Source organism: Saprolegnia diclina, assembly GCF_000281045.1.
Source record: "Saprolegnia diclina VS20 unplaced genomic scaffold supercont1.24, whole genome shotgun sequence".
Lineage (NCBI taxonomy): Eukaryota > Oomycota > Saprolegniomycetes > Saprolegniales > Saprolegniaceae > Saprolegnia > Saprolegnia diclina.
This window is the reverse complement of record NW_008246091.1, coordinates 569,417-583,850: the sequence shown is the minus strand read 5'-3', so window position 1 is coordinate 583,850 and position 14,434 is coordinate 569,417. Positions and strand designations below refer to the sequence as shown.

General features: G+C 57.0%; 9 protein-coding genes across 9 annotated transcripts in view; 6 read left to right on the top strand and 3 right to left on the bottom strand.

Moving 5' to 3' along the window:
- SDRG_08183 (hypothetical protein) overlaps positions 1-367 on the bottom strand; it is a gene marked incomplete at its 5' end in the record, with an annotated part of 1,745 nt that extends 1,378 nt beyond the window's left edge. Inside the window, one exon of the mRNA XM_008614053.1 lies at positions 319-367. Within this exon, the coding sequence (XP_008612275.1) occupies positions 319-367 (49 nt within the window). The remainder of the gene's footprint in view (positions 1-318) is intronic.
- Positions 368-483: 116 nt separating this feature from the next.
- SDRG_08182 (hypothetical protein) lies at positions 484-2,074 on the top strand. The gene is made up of 8 exons (XM_008614052.1): positions 484-806; positions 857-882; positions 934-1,009; positions 1,075-1,209; positions 1,258-1,299; positions 1,351-1,454; positions 1,514-1,715; positions 1,766-2,074. The coding sequence occupies exons 1-8, from the start codon at positions 489-491 to the stop codon at positions 1,898-1,900; spliced, it is 1,038 nt and encodes a 345-aa protein (XP_008612274.1). The 5' UTR covers positions 484-488; the 3' UTR covers positions 1,901-2,074.
- Positions 2,075-2,811: 737 nt separating this feature from the next.
- SDRG_08181 (hypothetical protein) lies at positions 2,812-3,566 on the top strand. The gene has a single exon (XM_008614051.1). The coding sequence runs from the start codon at positions 2,820-2,822 to the stop codon at positions 3,534-3,536; it is 717 nt and encodes a 238-aa protein (XP_008612273.1). The 5' UTR covers positions 2,812-2,819; the 3' UTR covers positions 3,537-3,566.
- A 329-nt stretch (positions 3,567-3,895) lies between these two features.
- Positions 3,896-5,548, bottom strand: SDRG_08180 (hypothetical protein; the record flags this gene model as incomplete). The annotated part of the gene is made up of 1 exon (XM_008614050.1): positions 3,896-5,548. One exon carries the CDS (start codon positions 5,546-5,548, stop codon positions 3,974-3,976), a length of 1,575 nt encoding a protein of 524 aa, XP_008612272.1. The 3' UTR covers positions 3,896-3,973.
- Positions 5,549-6,266: 718 nt separating this feature from the next.
- On the top strand, positions 6,267-7,996 carry SDRG_08179 (hypothetical protein; the record flags this gene model as incomplete). Its single annotated transcript, XM_008614049.1, has 1 exon — positions 6,267-7,996. The coding sequence occupies one exon, from the start codon at positions 6,267-6,269 to the stop codon at positions 7,956-7,958; it is 1,692 nt and encodes a 563-aa protein (XP_008612271.1). The 3' UTR covers positions 7,959-7,996.
- A 523-nt stretch (positions 7,997-8,519) lies between these two features.
- On the top strand, positions 8,520-10,029 carry SDRG_08178 (hypothetical protein). Its single transcript, XM_008614048.1, has 4 exons — positions 8,520-9,527; positions 9,580-9,667; positions 9,719-9,841; positions 9,889-10,029. Exons 1-4 carry the CDS (start codon positions 8,612-8,614, stop codon positions 9,995-9,997), a joined length of 1,236 nt encoding a protein of 411 aa, XP_008612270.1. The 5' UTR covers positions 8,520-8,611; the 3' UTR covers positions 9,998-10,029.
- A 423-nt stretch (positions 10,030-10,452) lies between these two features.
- SDRG_08177 (hypothetical protein) lies at positions 10,453-11,655 on the top strand. Its single transcript, XM_008614047.1, has one exon. The coding sequence runs from the start codon at positions 10,456-10,458 to the stop codon at positions 11,572-11,574; it is 1,119 nt and encodes a 372-aa protein (XP_008612269.1). The 5' UTR covers positions 10,453-10,455; the 3' UTR covers positions 11,575-11,655.
- A 628-nt stretch (positions 11,656-12,283) lies between these two features.
- SDRG_08176 (hypothetical protein) lies at positions 12,284-13,519 on the top strand. Its single transcript, XM_008614046.1, has 5 exons — positions 12,284-12,366; positions 12,412-12,595; positions 12,653-12,888; positions 12,936-13,097; positions 13,143-13,519. Exons 1-5 carry the CDS (start codon positions 12,322-12,324, stop codon positions 13,446-13,448), a joined length of 933 nt encoding a protein of 310 aa, XP_008612268.1. The 5' UTR covers positions 12,284-12,321; the 3' UTR covers positions 13,449-13,519.
- Positions 13,520-14,053: 534 nt separating this feature from the next.
- SDRG_08175 (hypothetical protein) lies at positions 14,054-14,423 on the bottom strand (the record flags this gene model as incomplete). The annotated part of the gene is made up of 1 exon (XM_008614045.1): positions 14,054-14,423. A coding segment is annotated over one exon (370 nt), but the record flags the coding sequence as incomplete, so codon positions are not given.
- Positions 14,424-14,434: the final 11 nt, after the last annotated feature.

Here is a 14,434-nt window from a genome sequence, read left to right as displayed (position 1 = left end):
CGCTCCACGGACGAGACGGCGAACGTGACCATGGCGAGGGCAATTGAAGAATGAACCGGAGGTGTCGGCGCGCACGACAACGCGTACACTACAATCCAACGGCGCGACCCGATGCAGCGGCGCGCGACTCTGGGACTCTGAGAGCGTTCAGAATGGAGCAAACAACAATGAGCCTGCCATTATCAGTCAATAGGATGCTGTGGTGCCGATGGATAGGACGCCAGGCCAGCCCACGGTATGCGGAAGAGCGTTCCCGAGCCCTTTGCCAGCTTCTGTCCCCAGCTACTGCCCTTAGTACGCCATCAGGCTGGCATCGACGCACTGCTGCGTACTGCAGCGTCACATATGCAGCGTAGCATTTATGCATCTAACACAGCGAAGGCGATCCTCCGTTCGATCGCCGAGCTACGATTGGTCACTTAATAGCCAATCAGGCACCTCGCATAAAACCGCGCGATGATTGGATGCCGCATTTTCAATCCTGCAAAATGGCCAAGAAAGGCGGCAACGCGGGTCCCAAGAAGGGTCCGTCGCAAGGCTCCAAGAAGGGCGGCGCACCGCCCAGCGGCGGCGGCAAGCGCAATGCGCGCCAGGCCATGAAGAAGCGGCCGGCTGTCAAAGCGGCGGCAACGGCGGCGCCCGTGGTGCTGACCAAGCGCATCGACAATGCGGCGTCGACCATCTTTCACCAAGCTAACCTCTCGAACCCGAACCCCAAGATCGTCGGCAACGTCGCGGATCGCCACGACGTTCTTATTGTCGGTGACGGCGATCTCTCATTCTCGCTCGCCCTTGCCACCAACTTGGTACACCACCTTGCAACTTTGGGACTGACCTTGACGCATGGATACCTTAGGGCGGTCAACGCATCGTGGCCACCGTGTATGTTGTCCTATAACAAGAGATGGAACACGCCACTGATCTCAACTGTAGGTATGACAGCCAGGCCGAGCTCTTGAGCAAGTACCCGACGGCGTCGGCCAACATTCGTGGGCTGCAGATCACACATGTAAACTCTCTATATATGACTAGAGATAGGACGCGCAGGGGCTGAAGAGACTACCATTCTCTTAGGCTGAAATCCACGTTGGTGTCGACGCGACAGCGCTCGAGAAGCAAGACTGGATCCTCACCAAGTCGTTTGACCGCATTCTGTTCAACTTTCCGCATTTGGGCGGTGCGACCGAAGAAGACGTCCAGATGAACCAGGTACGTCCTCGTCTTCGAGTTGCCGCTTGGTGCACATGGATGCCTTAGGACCTCTTGTTTCGCTTCTTTGCATCGGCCCGCCCATTCCTCGTACGTCGTCGTATATCTTCAAACTCGACTCAAATGAACAAAAATGAGTAGAAGACGCCCCGTGGCGAGATCCACGTCGCTTTGCGCAACACGCTCTTTTACAACCGCTGGAACATTCAAGCCCAAGCCGAGCGTGCGGGCTATACGCTCAAGCGGTATGCCCATTTTTTCTGGTTTTAGGGAATTTCGGCGACTATCAACTTGATACATGTAGGCTGGATGCATTTGATATCAACTTGTACCCTGGGTACGAGGCGCAGCGCACGCACCCGGCGTCGTTCCGCGGCGAGCCGCCGTCGACCAAGGGCGCCCGGACGCACGTCTTTAGCGTCAACGAGGCGTGGGTCCCGCCTGTCGAAGTCGACGACGAAGCCGTGCCCGAAGTTGTGGCCGCCAAGCCCAAGGTGGAGACAAAGGTCCTCATTTTGTTTTTGAGATTGAATCTGAATGTGAATGTGGTCAACAGAAGAAGGAGAAGACTCAAGTGTGGAAGTGCGATCCGTGCAAGGCGACGTTCCAGTTGCAGACCAAGTACAACGCGCACATCAACTCGAGCAAGCACGCCAAGCTCGTCAAGGCGCTCAAGAAGCAGAAAAAGTAAAGAAAAGCCAAAGCGATGCCACTTTTACATGTGTTTCCCGCTGCTTCTTGCGTCGGTCGTCTTCACGTTTCACGACACGTATACCGCCTGCATATATATGAACGTGTTTCGCGTTATCTTCATTATTACATATAGATTCGCATACGTAGAGACCAGCAGTCTCCTTCTTCTTCATTCGCTCGCCGGTCCGTGGCTGCGCAGGCGGCGGCGCGGGGGCTCGCCAGGCTCTTCTGTCGTCGCCCTACGCCGCCTGCATATATGAAGAAGGTTGAATCCTGCCTGCAGTGAACCCGATCACTAGGGAGCATTCTGTGCGCACCGCGGGCGTGATCGGCTGGCATCTTGCAAAGACTGAGTTGAACCTCAGTTGTTCCACGAGAAGGTCGTTTGCTTGGACGCACAAGGTTGTTGTGGGACAGCGCGGTCCCGCAACGCCAATCAATCCCAAGGGAACCCCTCGAACACCCCGGGTCTCTGCACCGTAATCCTGAATCCATGAAAAGAGTCCGGCCATATGATTGCACCTTGTGCCGGCAATCTCCGCTTGACGCACGTCGCGTCACTGTTCCTGCATCGCGTTTTAGCGCTTTTATCCAAGCCGACAGAATACTGCGTTGCACGCGTCACCGCTCAACAAAAGCTTTCGTTCAATGCTACCAAGGCGGCCGTCGATATGGGCTTGCTGTAGGACCCGACGTCCCCCTGTCCGGATACACATGCGAATATATTTGCGATCGTCGACACAGCCCAGCGACACGTACCCAAGTCAATATTTCAGCGGCGAGAATTTCGCGACATCCATACGCTGCTGCGAGACATCTATGTCCAAATATGTACAGAGTTGGCTCCCTTTGGTAGCTTCCGCCCATCTTCACGAACGTCCTTTATTGGGCTTCATTTTTCAATTCACCTTGTCACCATGAAGACGATGCTCTCAATCACGGCGGCGGCGCTGCCCCTCGCGGTAGCGACGACGCACTTGCGTCTCGCCAATACTGGCCCGCACATGTCGGCGGCGATTGATGTCGGGGCGCAGTCGTGGTCCCGCTGCAGCAAGGCCACGCCGTGCGCGGACGGTCTCAGCTGCCAATGGACGCTCGACCTCGAGTCCCAAGTGTGCAAGCAGGTCGTCGGCCTTGTCAACATCGTGTACCCGGGGTACCTTGAGCTCAAAGACATTGACTTGAACCCGGGCAAGGACCTTAAGGACGCCGGCAACAAGTCGTCGCTCTTCGACTGCGTCGAGGCGTGTCAGAAGGACTCTGCGTGTTATGGCACATCCCAAAACAAGAACGACCACTGGCAGTGCTACCTCAAGCACACGGCAGCGAGTTATGCGGCCGCGCCGGGCGTGCAGTCGACGCTGTACTACCGAAAGAACAACTTTTGCTTTGGCCACGCCGAGCTTACCGCCGACACGACCAACGTGCCCGTGCTCGGGTTTGACGGCAGCTTTGATGACTGCTACAAATGCTATGACAACGGGAGCGAGTACAACGCGTTCACGTGGGGCTTGAGCGGAGACAAATCAACGGGCCACTGCCGCTGCTTCCACACAGAGGCCACCCACAACAACTTCAAGCCATCGCCGTCGACCAAGTACGCGGCCACGTGCGCCAAGGCGTACGTCATTTAAACACGTTGCAATACCATTTTTCCGTATCTACTTGAATTGTTGTCGTGATATGCACACGACTTGTTTGGTCAGATGTAGATTACTGGCCTAAGATCATTGAGATTGACACTGATGAGATTGGCCCAACTAAGATCTACTGGTATACGGCAGTAGACGAGTCATATCTATATCTATCTATCTATCTATCTATCTATCTATCTATCTATCTATCTATCTATCTATCTATCTATCTATCTATCTATCTATCTATCTATCTATCTATTCTCATTGTATCGACAGCGAGTAAATACTGTAGCTGCTGTCGCCGCGACTGTGGACAACAAGTCCACACCTCATGACAGGCCGAGCTAGATCTTGCTGGCTACATGCTCCAGTTCCATTACTGGTACAGTGAAATTCATTAGCCTACTCCAAACGAAAACTAAGGAATGAGCAGACTACTTGGTCCCGGCGGACCGTGCACGCCGAAGCCCCGCCACAAAGTAGAGCACCAAGAGGGCACACGCGACGACACCCATGGGTACGAGACTCGTTAGGAGCGCCGGTGACGCGATCACTGCTGACGGCACCGCGTGGAGCTTTGCAATCTCTTGTCGAATGTGCAACAGCGTCGCCTCGTTCGCAGCGCGGGCTTCTTCGAGCTTGGTGGCCAGTTTCTGGAGGAGCACATCTTCGCGGCCCGCACGGTTCGCGTCCAGCTGCTGGGCTTGCGCCTGCAGCGATGTATTTTGCGCACCCCGATCGCCGTGGAGCTCGGCCGCGAGCTTCTGCAGTTCATTCTGCACCATTGGCTCGGAGATCTCCTTGCTGCCGTGGAGCGTCCAGCCCGGTAGCAGCTCCTCGACTTCGTCCGGCACGGAGTACGGCACCCATCGACGCTGCGCCGTCGGCCACTCGTCCAGCGACGCGTTCGTGTTGGAAATGCCCGAGAAGTTGAGAAACTGCGCAATCGAGCGGACGCGGCCGGGCCCAAACCGGTGCAGCTCGCGCGTGTCGACCTCGCCTTGGAACGGCAGCGTCAGCATCGTACGAAGACGGTTGTACGCGATCGCTTCTTCGCGCGGCTTCTCGGCCACGGTGGTCACATTGTCCCAAAACCGCTTCTTCTGCGGGTCGTTGGTCCAGTTGTGAAACACGATGTGGCCGTGGCGCGACGGCGAGTAAATGTCGTAGCCGTGCGTCCAGAGCTGCATGGACCGGAGGTACTCTTCGCCCCAGAAGATCCACTTCATGTACTTGTCCATGGGCGCGCGTTTCTCGGCGTGGCACTTGCTGAACGAGAGGCAGCCGCCCCAGAGCGCCGACATCTGCGGCACCTCCGAGTCGTCAATGAGGAGGTAGCCGCCAATGACCGGAATGTCATACTCGTGGCTGCGCTCGAGGTACGACGCCAAGTGCGAGCTGTAGTGCGTTGAGATCTTGTCGCCTGGTGAGATAAAGCTGTAGGCCATTGGGTAGTTGGAGAAGACGGCCATCTCGTTCTCTGTCCGCAGCCAGTCCTTGACGATCTCGACGTCCCAATCGGCCAGAAACTTCGAGTGCGCGTCGAGCTCCATGCAGAAATCTTGGTCTCCGATGAGCTGTTGTTGCTGCCAGCGCGCAATCACGGGCCCTTTGGACAAGCGCGCATCGCGCGCGTCGATCTTGATGTTGGCTTTGTATCGGCAGTCGTGGTCGGGCCAGGTCTCTTTGGCGCGGCGACAGTACTCTTCGAGGCAGATGAGGTCGCCGGGTCCGGTCTGGTCAACGACGCCAAGGAAGACACGGTCGGGGTACTGCGCATTCGTAAAGGCGGTCCAGAGCGTGTAGCCGCACTTGAAGCCGTCGCGGTAGGACGCAATGCCGATGAAATGTGTGGGGTCGGTGGGCAGGCGTGGCGGTGGCGGGCGCAGGTGGGCCGCAGCCGGTGACGCCGGAATATTCTGGATCGACGGCTCCAAGTACGCGCGGTGCGGGACCTTCTTGCGTGTGTAGAAGAGCGACTGCTTTGGTTTTGTGGTCGGCGATGTCATGCTTGTTGTCAAATGGGACCCGAATCGAAATAGTCTTTTTTATATTACTATAAACGAGGCCGCGCAACCAAAATATACAAATATATTGGAAGCCCTTTGCATGTGATTGTAAACGACTGCCATTATTGCCTTGTGTGAGAAGTTACGTCGCTTCTGCACGGAAGCGACCCTACGGCCAATGGCGATGTGTTCTCAGCCGACCACTTGGCCAAGGTTGCACTGCACACTTTGGTCCTGCGAGTGGCAGACTGTAGTGGGTGCCCCCCACCACCACCAAGACGGCGATGGCGACGTTGCACCTTCTCGACATAGAATCGCGCGACACCGAAAGCTCACGCTCATCAGCCAGTTGTCAGCACGAGCAGTGCCCTGCAAAGAGGGAGCGGAGACCGATTCCCATGGGCCACCAATCATGGCACAGAATAGCAACGAAACTTGTTTTCAGTAGTGGTCGATACGTTTCATTCACCAAATAGATCGTCCTTTGTGAGCACATCACGCTCAGCAGTGGTAGCTCAATTGTACCGGTCCTGGACACTGGGTCCTGGAGAATCGGAAGTTTTTGTGGGCGGGAATTACCGCTTCAACACCACACATCTGTTTTCACAGAACAGTGCAGTCGTGCCGCCAGTGATGTGTCCACCGCCGTGTGTGGCACTTACAGCTTGCTGCACCGCCAAGCGCCCACGCGGCTTTCAACGACATGTGACCCGTGACGATGGACGAGGAGCTGACACGGGAGCTGACAGCGCTCGGTGCTAACACCCATTACGACGGCTTGTTCAGCCACAAGCTGCCTCTGCGCATCTCGCGCGTCGCACGCTTGATTTACGGTGTAGCTGGAGCCATCTGGCCGCCGGGCAAGTCGCGCAACCTCATATCGCAAGTGACTTCCACGGACGCATCCATGCCATCGCCGACCACAAAGCCCAAGCAGTCGCTTTTCTACACACGCAAGAAGGTCCCGCACCGCGCGTACTTGGAGCCGTCGATCCAGAATATTCCGGCGTCACCGGCTGCGGCCCACCTGCGCCCGCCACCGCCACGCCTGCCCACCGACCCCACACATTTCATCGGCATTGCGTCCTACCGCGACGGCTTCAAGTGCGGCTACACGCTCTGGACCGCCTTTACGAATGCGCGGTACCCCGACCGTGTCTTCCTTGGCGTCGTTGACCAGACCGGACCCGGCGACCTCATCTGCCTCGAAGAGTACTGTCGCCGCGCCAAAGAAACCTGGCCCGACCACGACTGCCGATACAAAGCCAACATCAAGATCGACGCGCGCGATGCGCGCTTGTCCAAAGGGCCCGTGATTGCGCGCTGGCAGCAACAACAGCTCATCGGAGACCAAGATTTCTGCATGGAGCTCGACGCGCACTCGAAGTTTCTGGCCGATTGGGACGTCGAGATCGTCAAGGACTGGCTGCGGACAGAGAACGAGATGGCCGTCTTCTCGACGTATCCGATGGCCTACAACTACATTGGACCAGGCGACAAGATCGCGACGCACTACAGCTCGCACTTGGCGTCGTACCTCGAGCGCAGCCACGAGTATGACATTCCGGTCATTGGCGGCTACCTCCTCATTGACGACTCGGAGGTGCCGCAGATGTCGGCGCTCTGGGGCGGCTGCCTCTCGTTCAGCAAGTGCCACGCCGAGAAACGCGCGCCCATGGACAAGTACATGAAGTGGATCTTCTGGGGCGAAGAGTACCTCCGGTCCATGCAGCTCTGGACGCACGGCTACGACATTTACTCGCCGTCGCGCCACGGCCACATCGTGTTTCACAACTGGACCAACGACCCGCAGAAGAAGCGGTTTTGGGACAATGTGACCACCGTGGCCGAGAAGCCGCGCGAAGAAGCGATCGCGTACAACCGTCTTCGTACGATGCTGACGCTGCCGTTCCAAGGCGAGGTCGACACGCGCGAGCTGCACCGGTTTGGGCCCGGCCGCGTCCGCTCGATTGCGCAGTTTCTCAATTTCTCGGGCATTTCCAACACGAACGCGTCGCTGGACGAGTGGCCGACGGCGCAGCGTCGATGGGTGCCGTACTCGGTGCCGGACGAAGTCGAGGCGCTGCTGCCGGGCTGGACGCTCCACGGCAGCAAGGAGATCTCCGAGCCGATGGTGCTGAATGAGCTGCAGAAGCTCGCGGCCGAGCTCCACGGCGATCGGGGTGCGCAAAATACATCGCTGCAGGCGCTAGCCCAGCAGCTGGACGCGAACCGTGCGGGCCATGAAGAGGGACTTCTGCATCTGCGCAACGATGTGGCTCAGCTCCGCAGAGTGGACCGCGACGGCAACTTTCAGTCGATCGCCGTCCTCTGCTTCATGATAGTGGCGCTCTTGGCATTGGCGGTGCTTCGCAGACGGCCACGAAGCCCCAAGGAGGCTACACGATGAACCGTTAACTTGAAGATTTTGGACGCAACGATCTCTGGGTCTCGTGTAGACTAGGACTACGTCGCGAATCGGGCACCGTCGATCGGTGCGAGCAGCGCCCAGGCTCTCGATCTGCCATTGGCGCGAGTTCAAATCAGCGCTCTGACAAGGTGTGACACCCTAACCTACTAGCATGTGAGCACGACGAAAAGAGGCGGCTGTGGCCAAACAAGCCCGGTACAACCTGACGTCCCCGCGTGTACACGACCGACGTGGGCTGGCTACGATCACCACGACAAAGCATCGTACTTCTTTGGTAGTGCAAGTAGTCTTCGCGTTGCAGGCGCATGGCATTGCACGCTAGCTCTTGTCGTCTGGTGCGCATACGAACAGCGATAGTCGTGTTCGTACTCGATACATTGATACTTTTTCGGTGGTGCCCCGCAACGACGAGAGCACGACGACGCGAAGGAAGGCAGCCGTCGTGGCTACCAGTACGTAGCAGCACCGCACTGTGCGGCTCGTAATCGAGTACATACCGGTACGACGGTGACCGAACATACCTGTCCACAACATTGTCGACGTGGCCGAAACTACTTCAATTTTTTGCAGCCTGTCTATTTCCGGAGCGGTTTGGCGCCGATTCGACTCGTAGGCTCCATCCGAGTAGAGCGATGATGCCCGTGGCCGCCGACGTTGCGCCGACGCGCATGAAGCGCTTTGGGAAGCGGCGTTTCAACTCGACGCTCATCCTTGAAGACGCGCCACCGCCGTCTAGCTTGGAGCTCCTCTTCGAGTCGTTTCCGTTCCTTGGGCGGTGGCGGCTCAAGTGGAAGAAGCTGATGTCGAGTAGCGTCCGGCACCACCAAGCCGCGCCAACCAACCTCCCGTCGTCGTTCTTGTCGCCACTGCAGCTGCACCCGCACGTGCCCAACGCCAAGTTCTCGGACCCCGTCCTCACGTTTGACGTGAGCGAAGCGAACCTCTGCGGCGTCGCGTCGATCCGCGGCATCCGCAACGCGAACGAAGACACGTACCGCGTCATCACCAACCTCGAAAAGTACGTGTCGAGTCTTCTCGTGACGCAGGCCGACGCGACACCGGCGAGCGTCCTGGACAAGCACATGCAGTCGAGTGTCTTTGACTCGGAAGAGTCGCTGCGACTCAAGGAAGCCACGTGGTTCTTACCGGCAGAAATTCCCCAAGAACCCTCGACGTGGACGCAGCTCTACGGCGTCTACGACGGCCACGCCGGCCGCCGGTGCTCGGCCACGGTCGCCCGCGCACTCCCGCTGTACCTTTTGGCTGCCGCGGAGACGTTTCACACCAATCTGTCAGAGTGTTTAAAGACAAGTTGTCTCGCTTTGGACAAGTCCTTTCTCGACTTGGCCGCAACGCGCGGCTACAAGGACGGGTCCACCGCGATCACGGTCCTCATCCGCAACGACGAAGTGTACGTCGCCAACATTGGCGACTGCCGGGCGATCCTCATCTCGTTGGACCCTGCTTCAAACGTACCCAAAGTCAAGCCCTTGTCGGTCGACCAAAAACCGCACTCGCCCGCCGAGAAGGCGCGTATCGAAGAAGCAGGTACGACGGTTTGTGTTGAAGAAAGTACGACACGAGGGCGGCTATTGACTAGGTGGGATTGTGCTCAATATCCGAGGCATCAACCGTGTGAACGGCCTTCTCGCTGTTGCCCGCGCGTTTGGCGACATTGCTCTCAAGCGGTACGACAAACTGCCGTCTTGGGATATAGTTTATAGCGTCACAATGTACAGGTACATCGTGGCCGAGCCAGAAGTGACGGTGCACCAGCTGCAGGAGCATGACGCGTTCATCGTGCTCGCTACCGACGGTCTCTGGGACGTCTTTAGCAACGAAGCGGTCGCGTCCTTTATCCGGTAGGCACTGGAGATCGAACGCGATCGACAAATGACGTGGCGCGTAGTACGTACATGGACATGCCACTCGACAACCTCGCACTCAAGCTCGCCAACATGGCGATCGAGTTGGGTAGCACAGACAATATCACCGCCGTCGTCGTCGATGTGCGATAACATTAGCTTAATAGGACACTTCGTACCCCATACCTACTCGTTTCTCGTTGTATTGCAGAGAACGATTTGGAAGACACGAAAGCTAGACTAGCAATTTCGTACTGTTACGGGTCTGGGCGATGACATCAGAGACTGTTCCGGTGCGTACGAAGGCGCAGGAGCCATGCATCGCTTCGTGTCGCATTCTAGTAAATCGTGTCACTGCGTATCTTTCCGGTTACGAGACTGACACGCGTGCAATTAGACAAACGCGTGCAATTAGACAAATAAACCGCGTTGCACTAGGAAAACGCTTTCTTACGGATAAAAAGAAACTAACGCATGCAGTCGGGCCGTGCCGCTCCACAACCGAACGGCATGGCCAGGAATACGTGCAAACACAGTTTAAACTTCAACATGTCTTTGCACATAGACCTTACACCACCAACTCCTTTTCCCATTTTTCAATCGCCCTTGTCATGGTCACGTTCGCCGTCTCGTCCGTGAGGCGCAACTTCTGCAGGACGATCCGAAAGAAAGATCATCCCATCACGACGCTCAAGGAGTTTGCCAAAGAAGGCTGCAAGGACATTGTCCAAGCCACCAACCTTGGTTCTGTTGTCGCTTCTGAAAGTGGCTTTGTGCGCGGTGTCATTGAAGCCTACAACAACCACCACGACATCGAGCTCCGGCCGGACGATATTTGGCTCGCGATTTTGATTCAGTTTGGTCTGTACGTCGATGGCAACGCCGAAGAGCTTCGGTCGTCGCTCGTCAAACACGACGGCCAGAAGGAGCTCGTTGTTTATGACGTTGGAACGCTGTACACGGCCGACTTTGGCGCGCTCTCCAAGCAAATGGTCGACAAGATGGACGAGCACCTCGTGGACCCGAGCCTCAAGCACTGGGTCCTTCCGTCCTTCTCGACAACGACCGACCACGACGTCATTGTCGCCAGCGTCGTGCTCATGGCCACGATGAAGAAGTACTTTTCGTACAAGTTTTGCCTCTGCTGCGGCATTCCGCACGTGACGCTCCTCGGCACCGTCGACGATTGGCAAGACATTCGTCGTCGCCTCGACAAGCTCTCAGCTTATGGCAAGCGCATGCAGCAGTGGACGACGATGCTGGCGCCGATCCTCGATCAGTTTGTGGCGGCGGCACAAGGCCAGGCGGACGTAGCGTTCTGGGACCGCATCTGCAGCCACGAAGGCGGCGGCTCGGGTCCAAGCTACCTCAACGGCTGGATCAGCGTCTTTTGCGTCTTCAACGACAAAGGCGAGTGGCAAGGCGACAAGATGACCGACACGGTGCTGCTGCGAAGGCCCGAGGCCAATCCGGATGATTGGTTTGATGTTGTTGAGACGGAAGTTACGTACGACTACCCGCTCGTCGACATGGAAGACATTCCGCCGGGGTACCTTACGGTCGACGTGACGATCGACGACAACGGGACCGAGTACAAGGCGCTCATGTTTGCGGGGCACATGGCCTACAGCATTGGTGACAACAAGGCGTCGATCGTGCCGTCGCTGAGCTGGGCGATCGCGCTCAAGAACGGCGAGCGGAAGCTGGAAGCACCATCTCGCTTTGGTTGACACAAGATCAAGTAATGGGCGTTATGGAGACGAGCGTTTAATTTACCAAACGCACACCACTGAGTTTTACCTCATCAAACACCCAACCAGGGCTGGATCTTATTCCAAACTTGTGGACGGTACATGCACAAGACGCTGCCACGTCATTGACGACGAAATTCAGTCCGTGTCAAAAAAGGGTGCCAATGATTTGAGCCACTTCATGGCCTCCAGATGCATGTGAGCCAAGCACAGGTAAGCACCATGGGTTAGTCCACGACCAAATAACGGCAAGACTGTATGCGTACCAACCTGGGTAACGCACTAGAAATGCCCTCTTGTGTCATTTGGTGCTGAGCTTACGTAGCGATGTCCCCCAAGGGTCGATAGAACGCTTCGTATACAAATAAGTACAGGTTACATGCGCTGTGGCATCCAACCGAGTCGAACGCACGCGAAGGGCTCTGAAATCGGCGTGTACGACTGGCGCCATGGGACGCGTGGACTTCAGTGCACGCCGCCGCCTCGGTGTTAAATAAGACGCTCGCTTCAAATCCTTAACTAATCGGCGGAGATTTCCCTAGGATGGCGTGCAGCGAATTCCAGTGGGATATCTTTTAAAACACATATTCAATTGAAGCTTGGGTTTTATATTGGAGAGCCATATTAATAAAACGACCTCGTGCAGAGATATATCCAATCCGCTTGCAGCACGGCGATTGAGGTGCCATTTTGCGATTCGACCTGCAAGCCCGACCGCCCATCATCATGACGACGACGCCCGCCCCGCTGCCGCCCAACGTCTCGTGCGAGGTAGACGTGCTTAGGCCTGGCATGCGCATGCTCATGGTCATCTAGTGCGTTGACCTCGTCTTCAAGTACGTCGAGGAGTTTGCTGGCATGGACATCTCGGGTGGCCCGGTGCTCAAGGGCATCAACTGCGAGCTCGAGCTCGGCCAGCGCGTGCTGCTCATCGGTGGCAACGGCGCCGGCAAGAGTACGTTGCTCAAGATGTTTGGCGGCAAGCACCTTCCGACCAGCGGTACGCGCATGACCAATGTCATGGATGAGAGGCTCATGGACGTTCTGGTGCTCGTAGGCATGTGCTACCAGATGGGCCGGCGCGACAGCTTTCGCGACACGAAGCTCAACTTGGAGCGCACGATGGTGACGACCGAGTGGGGCAACCGCTCGGTCGCGTTCGCCGCCTCGTCGACGTACTGCACCGACATTGCTGTGGAAGACATGATGGTCAAGCTCCAAGAAGCGTATCCCGAACGTCGTGCAATCCTCATGCACACGCTGCGCATCGACCCAACGTGGCGCATGCACAAGGTACGAGTTTGCACTTTGAGATTGCACTTTTGACGCGGTGTGGATAGCTCTCGATGGGCCAGCGGTGCCGTGTCCAGCTCCTCCTCGCGCTCCTCCGCCCGTCCAAGATTATCATTCTTGACGAAGTTCTCGGGTGCTTGGACATTGTGTCGCGCGTCAACATTCTCAACTTTCTCAAGCAAGAGAGCGAGGGCCCGCTCAAGGCCACGGTACGCTCCATTTCGAAGCATGCGGTAGCTCATGCACCGGCGTAGGTTGTCCTCGCGTCGCACGTGTTTGACGGCATGGAGGAGTGGGCCAGCCACCTCATGTACCTGCGCCAGGGCCAGATCTCGTTCTTTGGCCCGCTCAGCGCCATGCCGCTCATGGGCCGGAACTCGCTCTCGATCTACCACACGGCCGAGATGTGGCTGCGCGAAGAAGAGCATGTGCTCAACCAGCTCGAGAAGGCATCGGATGACACGGACGGTATCCTCGGCCACGCGCAGAACCGTGCCGGCGGCTACGCCAACGGCCGTCTTGGCGGGTACCTCTCGCTCAACGGCGAAAAAGTGGGCTAGGTAGTGTAGTGTGTAGTAAGAGTAGTTGACCAATACGCTTTTCAACGAATCGACTCGATGGATGACTCGGCTTAAAAATGGCGCCAAGTTGGCGCAAGGCTGCGAAATGCACATCGTACAAGAGACAGGCAGGTTGACGATGCCTCGAATGTGATGATCGTCCTGTAGTTGGCGCGTCACTACGAATGTACAGATCACATACACTCGCCGTGAAGGCTAATGACTTGAGAACGGATGCATGGACCCGCTGGCACTCCTACCGAGTACACTTCTTGCGGTCGCTCTGGCAAATAACACACAACGGGCGAAAATAGTATGCGCTTGCATGGGTTCGAAGCTGTGACTAGCATCTACCAAGATCGAAATGTACACGGCTGGCTCGTCAGCGTACATGGCGGACCACGCCGGGTGAATGGGACGCGTTCAAACGCGGACCCTATACGCACACTCGCTATCTCTAAAGACTAGTACAATGGTAGTAGAAACACTGTAGCTACGGTGTGAAAGGACCTTAGAGTGTTGCCAATCAGTAATCACCCGTCGTGTGGACTCGATACAAAATTCGAGTGTATTACGTGGCGTCGCACGAACTCGCGTGTCAGCCGTTACGGATGGTTTTTGTACCAGGCTTGGATCTTGGGGAGGGCGGCGACGGCGTCTGCGATCTCATTCCAGCGCGGGTATGCGCCGCAGAGCGTCGTGGGAGCACCGATCCACTCGCCCGACTGCACGGTCATGCGTACGACAAACAGCTCCAAGTCGGCGAGCGAGAGCGTCTCGCCCAAGAGATACGGGCCCTTGGCAGCAGCTGCAACGAGCCGCGCCTCGATACCGGCAAACAAGGTCGGGAGCACGCCCGCCGCGAGTTCCTTTACAATGGCAATCTTCTTCTCAGCGTCCGGTTCCTGATAGTACGGTGTAAATTTGCCCGAGACGTCGTCGGACGCGGCAAGGATCTCGTCGACGCGGTAGGCACTGAGCGGGTC